General features: G+C 39.1%; 1 protein-coding gene across 1 annotated transcript; it reads left to right on the top strand.

Annotated features, from left to right (window-relative positions):
* Positions 1-441: 441 nt before the first annotated feature.
* On the top strand, positions 442-1,933 carry lypd6b (LY6/PLAUR domain containing 6B). Its single transcript, XM_030787540.1, has 5 exons — positions 442-516; positions 614-740; positions 956-1,054; positions 1,463-1,593; positions 1,763-1,933. Exons 1-5 carry the CDS (start codon positions 442-444, stop codon positions 1,931-1,933), a joined length of 603 nt encoding a protein of 200 aa, XP_030643400.1.
* Positions 1,934-12,125: the final 10,192 nt, after the last annotated feature.

Below are 12,125 nucleotides of genomic sequence, written 5' to 3'. Positions count from 1 at the left end.
AGCTCTATTGCTCTTCAAATCCAGTGTGTCGCTGTTTCAGCTGTTAAACGGAGAAAGCTAGGTACTTCAGAGGTGACATTTTGTGGGGTGTCATGGCTTTGCTTTAGTGTGAATAGATGCATTCTCATGTCTAAGGCTCAGAACTCTTTTGCAGTGTTTCTCTTCTAATCTTCTTTCGAGCCATTCATGCAAGTGCCTGACCGCGGCTACCTTGCCTGAGGTTACGCGCTATTGGTCATTATCTGAAAAGGTGACCTGTCCCATTCAGAGGTCACAAAGTTAATCTTAATGTCCACCCTCCTTTGTTTAACACTGACACAAAAGGGACAGAAACCATAAGCCAAGGCATAGTTTTGGAAATATTGCCTTTCAGCAAGCAACAGGGAACCTGAGAAGCAGTCTCAGATCTCGTTTTTACCTTCACTTTTTATGTAGGTTATAATGAAACCTCATTATATGCAAACCCCTGGAGGATACTGGACAGAGATGTCACCAGCTCTGAAAATTAATATATTGGTGAGGGATGTATCAGCTCTGAAACAGTGAAAGAGGAGTGTTGAAATGTCTGTATGCATTGATTCTGTCTGAGAATGATTTGTATTCTTTGTTTTAGGTGTTTCTACTGACCGGTTGTCAGAGGATGACGATCGCTCTGTTCTTCCTCACTAGTCTTCAGCTACTTGTTGCCTCAGTGACATGTGACCAGATTAACTTCTACAATGTCAGACCACCTGTGGATGGTATGTGTCAGGGTGCCACCACTGTCTGTTTTTCAGTTTGCAATTAAAAGTACCTAAGAAATCTGCAAGTGCTCTGTACCTTAAGTGAGAAAGATTTCACTCATTGCTCATTGCATATGGGAAATAATACTTAAATGTGTATACAACATTTGGGCTTTTTTATTACTCATTGTAGTGATATTCAAATCGGTAAAGTAGCCTTCATGTCTGTGCAGCTACCCCATATCCCAAGAGCTTCAAGTGCTTTACATGTGAACAAGCTTCAGACAACTACAACTGTAATCGCTGGGCAGAGGATAAGTGGTGTGCACAGGGTAAGTTATCACTGTCGCTGTCACACACAGACACACACACACACACACACACACACACACATACAACCACACATATATGCACATTCACATACTTCACAAATATATAGTATGTTCAAAAATAGTACCAGTGATTACGGTTATAAGCTATTTAAGCATGTAGCATGCATAAAGAATCCATCAATTCACATTTCATTCCTGAAATGTGTGTGTGTGTGTGGTTCTCTTCAATAAAAAATGAGACCTTATTAAGAACAGAATTCAAGAGAATCTTTAATCAATTTAATGTTTATTCTTACCTGTTTACAGACTGACGAGCACTAAGCAGGCAAAACATCATTAGTTAATTCCACCTCAGGTATTTTTATTCTAGATTGATTATTTATTAACACTTTCTGTATGTCTCTGCAGATACTCAGTACTGTATGGTCATACATCACTTTAACCACCACGGGAGGACAAAGTTTGTGACTAAACGGTGCGCAACGCAGAAGGACTGTCAGCGAGTGGGCTGCCGACATCACAGAGATAACCACCACATTGTGAGTCCACAAAGAACACTACTGAGATCCATGTCTCTGACTGTCATTTAACCAATGATTTCATGGCTAATCACATTATCACGGCAACAACCTCTTCCATGTTTCACAATCTCTCTCTCTCTCTCTCTCTCTCTCTCTCTCTCTCTCTCTCGTGCTCTGCTTTTAACAGGAATGTATTTCCTGCTGTGAGGGGATGGCTTGTAATGTGGAAGTCCCTACTAACCACAGTAATGCCGTGTTTGCAATGAGGAGGGCATCCAGTGCCGCAGCGCCCACTGCCAGGACGTGGACTGCTGTGTCTCTACTCTCTTTTTTACTCTTAGGAATATTCCCTCTGTGACTGAGTGGCCATAAGAACCTGCTCCCGTCTGTGGAGCCATTGGGGCTGTGAACGCCACACTACGAGGAAAGGTTCCAGGAGGGGTTACAGTTTGACCAAATCTTGTGCCACGTCTACAACAACATCAGGAGGCTCAATCCAACTCCAGGTTTTGGCCAGAGACACAGCAGCAAAGGCCAAACAATCTGTTGACTAGGTTAACGCAGGGAAGGCTGCTGCCAGTTGAACTGGAATAACATCATGAATGCACTATTTTGACTGACTGATGTGTGGAAGCAGCCAATGCCAAAAGAGGGCTTGGCATTTAGACAAGAATATTGGCCAGTGGCTGTGGAGACTCTTGGAGAGTCAAACCAGATGAGGCAGATCTGTGAATAGAATTTCACATTTGACAAACAACGCTTTGGACGATTGGTTGCTGGTGTCACTTCAATATTGTAAAGGGAAGTGAAGCACTGAACTGCGCTGGGAGTATGTTTTCCCTGTGATGCTTTGTTAGATTGGTACTGACCATGGTAAGTCTTACACATGGAGCTTGAAGTTTTTGTAAAGGAAGAACAATCTGTCAGTTGGCTCAGAGCCCAGATTCTGTCAGACAGACTTAGCACTGCAGTGGTCTGAATATTCTAAAGGCCTAGCTTGTGGAATATGCAAGAAACATTTATCAGTGTGTTGTCAAGCTTTGTGAAAGGACTGAAATTTCCACAAACTTCTTGTGTTGGAAAAACAGCCGAATGTAAAAGCCGCACTCTTGCAGACCTGATCTGTGACGTTCTTGCATAATGTAATCTTGTGAAAGTATACTAAGAGAAAACATGACATTGACTTGATTTCCAACACAGTGCACTCTTCTCGGTCAAGACAAACCTGTACCTGTTCTGTTTATCTGACAGTGCGAGTGTCATGTGACCTTACTAAGGAGGAAAAAATAAAATGATTTAAGACATGCTGATTCCAAGTATGAGGATGATGTGATCTGAAGTTTTTACAATCTTTGTTCTGTAGTTTGTATCATGTTTATATTGCATTAATTTCCAAAGCATATGTCTCATCCAAAACTGTCAAATCAAGTGATTCAAGTGTAATATCCACAAAATCAGAGAGGTGATGTTGAATGAACATACCATGGAGATTCAGTAACCTTATTCTCAATGTGGTTATGAAAATTCTCACCATTTCCCTTAAAATAAATGATCCCTCTTGAAAAAAAAAATGCCAAACCCATTCTCTTGCCTTTAAGCTTGATAATAGTTTTGAATGAAGTGTGTGTTGTATAGGAATGTGATTCTCAATAAAGTAAGCAGACATGTTTATTTCACAGTTTTGATTAAACAGAGAGCACAACAAGATTCCCCTGAGGGACTTTGGCTGTAGGTACAAATGAATGACCTTAATAGGGCTTTATTTATGAAACACGTTTTTAAAAACATTTTTCTTTGATCACTTGAGAATTTAAATCCCTCTAGCCCAGCTTAATACACATGTGACACACTTCCTCTTGTAAAATTCTCAACATTTAAAAAAAAAGGTGCATCTGAGATCGACAACTAGCATGTTATCTCAAGTTTTTCACTAATGTCTTCACCTTGTCTGTCAGAATTCAGAATGTGGTTGTTGTGACACACACTTGTTTGCTTTTGTTTCGCGTGTTTTGGCGAGTAGCTTGCGGCAAGGGCCTCACGTGACAAGAGTGTCATCTCAGCGTGTTAAATTGGACACAATCCTCCCCAAACACCCTTATTCACTGTGTGTCATCACTAGGGGCCACAAAAGGCATCACCTACTTCTCTGACCCCTTGACACAGTAAGGAGATTCCCAGTGGACTCAAGGCTAAGAAACAATGCTACAAGCCATCTGTGTCTGTTCTGTCTAGACTAATAGCTTTTATCATGTCTGAACAAATACAGCATATGTTTTTTTTTTTCATCAGAGTGGTTTAAGGGGAAATGAGAGTGGGTGTGTAGGAGATTAATTCATTACCATTGCTTTTAGTGTGAGTGTGTGTGTGTGTGTGTGTGTGTGTGTGTGTGTGTGTGTGTGCGTGTGCGTGCGTATGTGTGTATGTGTGAGTTTCTAGGAGCTTCATACATTACCATGGATATAGCAGTGTGTGTTTGAGTGTGTGAGTTTACGTAAAATATTTGAATCATCGCTGCTCAGTTGCCTGCAGGCTGTATAATGGGTGTGTGTTTATGTGTGGTTGTGTGCATCTGTGTGTCTATGTCTTTGTGTCTGTGAGTTTGTTTTGCTTTTCTGGCCACAAGTTTAAGTGTCTGTATTTGCCTATAAGTGTTACTGTTTGGCTGGTGGTTTGGGGCTAGTGTCTGGGCAAGTTTATGTGTGTATGAGTCAGTTACCGTGTGTGTGTGTGTGTGTGTGTGTGCGTGCGTGCGTGCGTGTGTGTACATGAGCACGCTGCTGCTGACTGCTGTGTATGCTGTTTGCTCTGGCCGTCAGGCTTTTTGTTCAGATTTATTGTCTGTGGAGCAGGATCCTTATAGACATCTCAGTTCCATTCCCATAGAGGCACCAGTCATCTGCTCTTTTCACTGGCTTCCATTGTCTGCCTTCTTGTGACTCACTTCTAGTATCTGCTTTTAACTTCTGTTAGGCTAGTAGGTATGCAACAACACAGGTTTCAATGGCACTATTGTGGCTAAGGATATTTTATATGCATAGTCGATATGTGTAGTCATTATCACTGCAAAAGAAGAAGCATTTGACTATAGCACATCTTTTAAATCTTTAATGAGCAGTTGACATATAGGATATATTAGGTCATCCTCAAGAAAGGAGTCATGAGGAGTTCCAATGGGATTCCAGTTAGTATTAATAGTCTTTTATAATATAGTGCATTCTTTTGTGTATGTAAGATATTTGATTGAATTATTTCATTTTTGAATTATTAGATCATCTATCATCATTTCAGTTACGGATACAACCGGTCTTATGTCTGCTTTTCTCGAACAATAGAGACTCTTTTTTTTTCTTTTTACGTCTCTCTGTGTTCTTTCCATTTTATGATGGCGCCAAGAAAATTGGAGTTCCACTTAAGTCTGGTGATTGATGGTGGTTAGCCTCACATGGAGCCATTCCAATAATTGGGCTTTTCTTGTTGAGGAAGTGGACTGCTCACCAAAGACTGAACAGAGTTTGATCAGGACCAGGGCTAACGCTTGACCGCTCTGTGCTATGTGTTCCGTGGCACTTTCAGTGCGTCAGCTCCCCCATGTCTGGCTATTGTCCAAACTGCCCTATTTCCAATGGAATATAAGCCTGTATTATTTGTTTAAATCTTGGGAATCCCCTTACAGAAGACCTAGACCACAGAGGTCATTGTAAGAGGTCATTCACACAGTGGCCTTCGTAAATATCAACATAAAGCATCAACACAAAGCTCTAAATTCAGAGCTTCTTAAACTTTCTTACTCCTGAGGGAGAAAGGAAACTGAGTAACTGGGTGAAGAGGAGAATACAATTAAAAATTTGGGGGATTAGTATCTCTTTTCATTGATTTGAAAACAGTATTTTCTGAGCCACTGTTTTAAGTGAAATGCAAGATGCCCCTTTGATGCCTTTTTGTTTGTTTGAGTTTTTTTCACTAATTAATCCTTGCTTTGGCTTTTTCAAACAGTTGAATTTGGTCAACACTCTAATCCGAATTTGTCACCCTGTCCACTTTGTCTAGATGTGTGTTACTTGGCAAGAACCATCTGGGATTAACATTCCGTCGCAGTGGCAGAGTTCACAACACTAATTGGCAGCAGGCAGCATTTCAGAGAGATCCCAACACTTTGTTCTTCCTGGCATGTAGATCATTTAACCCTTCAAAACACAACTAATCCCAGCCTCAAAGGCAAAACTTTGGGCACTTAGTGATATAACGACAAAAAAAAAAAAAAAACAGTAATGAGAGGATGTAGAGGGTTCCCAAATGGATTGCAAGGAGTTTCCATCTTTCCTTTTATAGTAATGAAAAAGTTTCAGAGTGGAAAGATGGGAGCCAACAATTCTTAGTGTACAGACAGCGTGTTTAAGTTGACCAGGAGAGAGGGTATACATGAATGTACCTTAGGACTTACAGGAATGTATGTCAGTGTAACACACTATCCAAATTCAAGTGCATTTGGCTTTTTTCTCGGAAATCATCCATATGACAAAATTACTTGAATTTTCTTTGGAAGCATTCGTTTATAGTTGTTCCTAAACCATCTGCCTTCTTATGACAGAGGGTGACCGATGACATTTTGTATTTGCGTATGACCCTGGGAATGTATATGAGAGACAATGTAGTTGGGAAGATCAATAGGGGTATCTGTTTGATTGTTTGTTTGTTTTTTATCTTGTGCCTGTGTATATTTACTTCCCAGTCTGTTTGCATGTGTGCTTCCTCATGCCTGGCTGAACTTGGCTGCTAGCGTGACTGTGTACTATGTTGGCCAACATAACAATGACACATTGAGGGTGGTCTCTGTCTGCCTCTCTCTGGTTATTTGAATGCTTGGTCATTCATAGGCAGACTCTGTTATGGCAACACTTGAAGTGATCCTGATCCGCTGCTGACGGTTTTACAAGCTGATGGACCGAGAAGGCTTCCAAACATAAGAAGGAAATACTCTGAGAAGGAAATATATTCTTAAAGTTGACCCTTTCTTTTGTTTATTATTTTCTCTGTGATTTCACTGGTGACGGAGAATTTTACTTTGATCTGTCCCCTCTCTGTGTTGTCCAGTCTGGCTTTTAATGCTTTCAAGTGGGGTTCACAGTCTTTGCCCCTCAATATACATATTCATTGTTTCTGTATATCTAAAACTGCATTCAACAAAAAGTTTTAGTATTAAGAGAAAAAAGAGAACAGAATGTACAGTACAAAACTAATCACACAAATTATTAAAGCATTACAATTAAACATTACAAACTGTTATTTAAAAAGAGTAAACGAAAGGAAAGGAGAGGAAAAGAAAACTAATGTGATTTTTTTTTTTTACTTCAGAAGGTAAAAAATGTTCTTTTTTAAATGCACTCCATTACAATATTCTCATGATTTTGACAGTCTTTTAGTAAGAAACAGAGCTTAGTAATAGCTTCAGAGCCTTTTTTTATTTTAACGTACGATTTACAAAAAAGTGACAGTAGACAACCAATTTAACATAAGAACTTGGGAATGTCACACCCTCTTTTTGTGAATAATCTTTGTTATTAGAAGATGTTCTCTCAGACGTTAGGCATTAATTGTCTGCAAGTGAATTAACAGTGAGTATTCATTTCTGTATACATGTTATTAAGGCCATCTTGTAAATTCCACCGTGGCAGTTTGATCTCAGCAGAATTGAACAGCCTTTCATGTTTTGAGTGGTCAGAGAATCCCTCCTAATCTCTCCCTGCCAGGTGCCAAAACATTCTGCAGCTTGTCTGTTACACTCATCTGGTGATCTAACATCAGTGACACAAAGTAGACTACATCCAGCGGGGAGGGTAATAACCCTGTTGTGCTCCCCATAGAGAGACCTTCATCCCTGAGGTGGTGCAGTCAGGTAACCTCCCAGGCTTGTGAAAGAAGGTCCTCCCCTATAGTTCTGTCCAAACACTGAGCTGAAAGAACAGAGGATATGTACATCTAACAGGTTCTGTGATCTTTCACCACACTGGCCATTCCTCCACAGCAGGAGAGGGTTTCTGTGAGGCTGTAAGACCTCCTGAGATCTTATTCCTCCCTGTTTGCTCTGACAACGTGGACTCCACTCAGGTATTGGTCTCTGTTCACACCATTAGCAGAACTTTTTGTGATGGGGGAAAGTGTTAAATCACAGAGGCCATGTCAACATGAAAGTGTATTTTTATTTTCTGTTGACCTACACTCTCCATGGGGTTAAAGAGGATCAAGGACTTTTCTCTTAAGAGCAAAAAGACAAGAGGTGACCCAAGTGGAAAAGCAAGAGAGATGTCAGGAGATTAAGCTTTTAAAAGCCTAGAAGTTGTTTTTGTGTGTGCAACAGCTTTGTTCTGCAATAAATTATACCCACTTGGCCTGTTTCTCTGGATAATGTCAGAGCTTGGAGTTAAGATGCACTAACATAACTATCAAAAGGAGAAATTAAATGAAAACTGAGCTGAAGATAAGAACAGGAAAAGTGTAGAGATAATAAAACTGGTTAAATGTAAATGACAGAGGCAAGAATAAGGGATATTCAGTGAGACAAAGAACATTCTGGATTGAAGGTTAATTGGTAAATGTTTGACTGACACGTCTCATAGAATATCTTCTCATGGAAGATGAAGAAGCCATTGCTAATGGATGAATGACATCCTAAGGCAGTCACATATCTGTCAATCCTCCATCCTCACTCCAAAAAGAAAAAAAGAAAAAAGAAAAAGAAAACAACATGATCAAAGCCAGACCCTTAATTCAGCTTTGAGTAGATCTTGCTGTTTGTGCTGATCCACTGAACCTGAGAGCTGATGACAGGTGAGAAGATGGCCCAGGTGTGCGAATGCCTGCTGGGAGGAATCTGTCTAACAACATCATGACAAGTCACAATGATGAGCTGTCACAAAATCCTTCCATTTCAAAGACTATTGAGTCTCATATGAATTATTCTGTTTATGTCCTGAACTAGGAATGTGGATGAAATGAACAAACTCATCACAGCACAGTGGCTAAATCATTTTTCAACCCCAATGTCCCATCCTTACCACTTGCAGAAAGTTTAAAAACATGATTAATGCAAATGATCAGCATTTATAAGTTGCTGAGCACCTGGAATTGTGGCTTTGACTGAGGTAGTATAGTACTCAAATACAACATTCACATCAACAGGTTTACTGTGGCCCAATAATTGTTCATAGCATACTAAAACATGTCACTTGCATATTGCTTAGAGATTTTACTACTAAGCGTTTAACCATGTATAGAATTACCTCAAAGCACAGTGAGAAAATGGTAATGAGCCTTGTGGTAATTTGAGCAATTGTCAAACAGTAAGCCGTGTGACCTAAGTTTCCCTTTAATTTTAGCTGTCACTGACCTCTATCTCTGAGTTCAGAGCTAAGTTAGATACTCACAGAGTGTATTTCAGTCACCAGGCACCGTAGCATTCAATGGCTGTCCAGTGTAGTGGACCAGATGCTGCAGATTGTAGATTGCTACTACTACAACAACTCAGGTGCTTGGAGAAAGAAATGTTCACAGCATGAATCACATAAGGTAATGATGATTTGAACTTAATATCTTTGTATAACACTATACTGCAGTTTTCATAGTTTTTTTATGCATATGTCCATGCAATCTTGGTATTAATCTTAAACTATGTGCTACAGTGAATAAGGTCATCAAAGCAAAAATTCAGTGCAAGCACAGGAGTATAGGCATGCATCTGTGTGTGGAGCATGGCAGCTCTTGTCAAAGGCTGTGACAACATTGGTTTAGTCTGTCTGCCTTTTCTACTGGTATTTTAAGTGTATTGTTTTGGTAAAATGAATGAAGGGGACAGTGAGTATGTAAAGCCTTTGAGTCATCAGATGACTAGCACATGAGACCTGAAGACAATTTTTGTTTTTACATTTCATTTTTGTCACACACACAGTGTCTGGGCAATAGACAGATGGCCCATATTTCTCGCAGTTCTAAGTCATTTTTTGAGATAACGCGATATTCTCTTTTAATATCCATGTTTGCAAATGTTTGGTGAGACATCTTTTACAGATAGATTTTTCACAAACAGTTTGATATCTTCAATTGTCAGCTCAGATTGTACAGGAATGTACAGTTATATCTGACTGTTAAATTTCAACCTCACATCCTCTACTTTTTGTCTGAAATTTTTTAGGTCTTTGTGGAGTAATAGGAAGATCACTGCTAAATGAATAAATGTAAATATAGGATTTATACTATTGTGTTATTGTGACAGTAAAATTAGGATATTAGGACATCCATCAGTGTATTAAGTGATATTTCATTAATTTCAGTAATAGTATAAACAAGATTTGCACAGTGCCTTAAATGTAAGCAGATGTTGGAAACATCATGCTGTTATTAGTGCAGACTTATTTTATTCACCCGTTTGCTTATGTATGTGTTTCTGTGTACATCTCTTTGATTTAATCTGTTATACATTTAATTGTTTTGCAATACCACTTTCCCAATTACGTAGACGAAATCGCAGGTATTCCACAGGTTCCATGATATTCCTCATAGTTTTCCAAAGTTTTTAGAAGAAAGCGGATCATTAAAAAGTGGAGCAATGAGACAGCTTTTTGCTTTTGGGCCTATGTAATGCATATCCCCAAGAATCTACTTCAGCATTTTCATTTAAATATACAGGGAGATGGACACTTTAGTGTCTCCTCTCCAAGTGAATGGGCCTCTGTCACCATTGTGCCTAGTGATTGACAGGTCTTCTCCTGATAAAACAAATGGGAGCTATGTGCCTCAGAAGCCTTTTGTTCTTGGCAGTCACATACAGGCAACTCAAAAAAGCCCCACAGCAAAACTATTCTAGTTGAATAGCAGCCAATCAATTTGTACTCATGATCCTTTGATCACTGCAAGCAACACAGTAAATAAAAATGGGAGAACATCCTGGAATTGATATTGGTATCTGGAGAAAACATACAGAATGTACAGTCTAATTAATTTTTAAATAGTAAGTCTGTTGGCACACTGTAATGTGTGATTAAAAATGGAGTCTGGTGGTCATGCAAAAAAGTGTAGATATTTATCTCAAAAGAATGAATTGAAGGGAGGCAATAAACAAACACGTAGGTAAGTAAATAAATAAATAAATAAATAAATAAGATCCTGCAGAAAGACAAAGCAGAACTACCAAACAGAACAGACTAAAGGACATAATTAAGAAATAAAGTCTGGTAAACTTCAGCAACCATCGCTATATATTCCCAACACACGCACACATACACACACACAGACACACTCGTTGCTTATTATGTTTAGTTCCCTTATGTTAATCATTAATTCAGAATACAAATGAGCGCAAATGAATTTTTGTAATGTTGCACAGAGAAAAATCCCATCTGTTAGAGCTGGGATGAATTGTTTCTGGGGTGAACAGTCGCAGAGAGGCGCACCGTTTACGCAGATTTGCGCTTGTGGCACGCGCGACATTCAACCTGCAAGCTCCGCTACTGGAATAATTCAAGAGATCAAATAAAGAAATAAATGCGCCTATGTGTACAGTGCACATATATAGTACATTAAAATACTACAGCGAGAGGCGAACTGGAGGCTAACAGTAGCAATAGTACATTGGACCACGTAGTAAAGTTACACGACTTTGCTTTGCTTTGGAAGTACGTAGGCGTCACTGAGTAGATGTTGGTTCTGCGTTAAGCCATAACAGTGACATTGCATACCGGTGGTTTCTTAGGCAGTTTAAGTATAGACTGAATTTCATTAAGGGTGCAGAATCTCCATTAAAATGCAACTCGTAATCCTCTTCTCGTAAACCACCCTGTGATGTTCAATTTAGATGTTCGTTTACCCGTTAACTTTATAAAGTCTAAGGTAACACTTTGATGCCTTCTTTAAAAACTTTGAAACACCGCCCTCCTAAATACATTTGGATCCATGAAGTACTATTTATTTATTTAAGAACGTATGTATGTATGTATGTATGTATGTATGTATGTATTTTCAGCGAGCCATTGTCAAGGCAACCAGATGTTGTTCTAAATGCAGTATTTCCTGTTCATAAATGTAATCAGAGCATTACATGACTTTGGAAAACGATGACAGAAAAGAAAAAAATGGACAGAGCAGGAAATGATATGCAATCACATGGAATTTTCGTGGCTAAGAGGTGGACTTGGGTGAACGGAATTTCAGGCACCACACCTCTAAAAAAAATCTAATCTAGTTATGACATGCCAGCTTTAAGTGATCTGATTAGACAGTGAGACTTGATGGAACTAAAACTTTTATGAATCATGAGGACCATCTTAGGACAATAATGAAACATGGCAAATCCTCCCACTTCTGGCAGACGCATTTATCAATTGATGAATCATCTGAATGGGAATGACTTTTTATGTTAGTTATGCACACTTTCAGCTCTTAAAAACATTTTTTTTCTCCCCATTTCTGATCATGTTATTTTTTTTATTAAATTCTGTTCACCCAGATACTCATCCTTCCATTTTTTCAATTCCATTTTTCTTTCCTCATTCCTTCACCAT

The sequence above is a fragment of the Chanos chanos genome, chromosome 10, assembly GCF_902362185.1.
Source record: "Chanos chanos chromosome 10, fChaCha1.1, whole genome shotgun sequence".
Lineage (NCBI taxonomy): Eukaryota > Metazoa > Chordata > Actinopteri > Gonorynchiformes > Chanidae > Chanos > Chanos chanos.
The sequence above is the reverse complement of the archived record's forward strand: the minus strand, read 5'-3'. Positions and strand labels throughout refer to the sequence as shown.

Coding starts and splice junctions, on each gene's coding strand:
- lypd6b (XM_030787540.1), top strand. CDS start 442: ATGAAACCTCATTATATGCAAACCCCTGGAGGATACTGGACAGAGATG. Junction 517..613: donor CTCTGAAAATTAATATATTG/GTGAGGGATGTA, acceptor TCTTTGTTTTAG/GTGTTTCTACTGACCGGTTG. Junction 741..955: donor TGTCAGACCACCTGTGGATG/GTATGTGTCAGG, acceptor ATGTCTGTGCAG/CTACCCCATATCCCAAGAGC.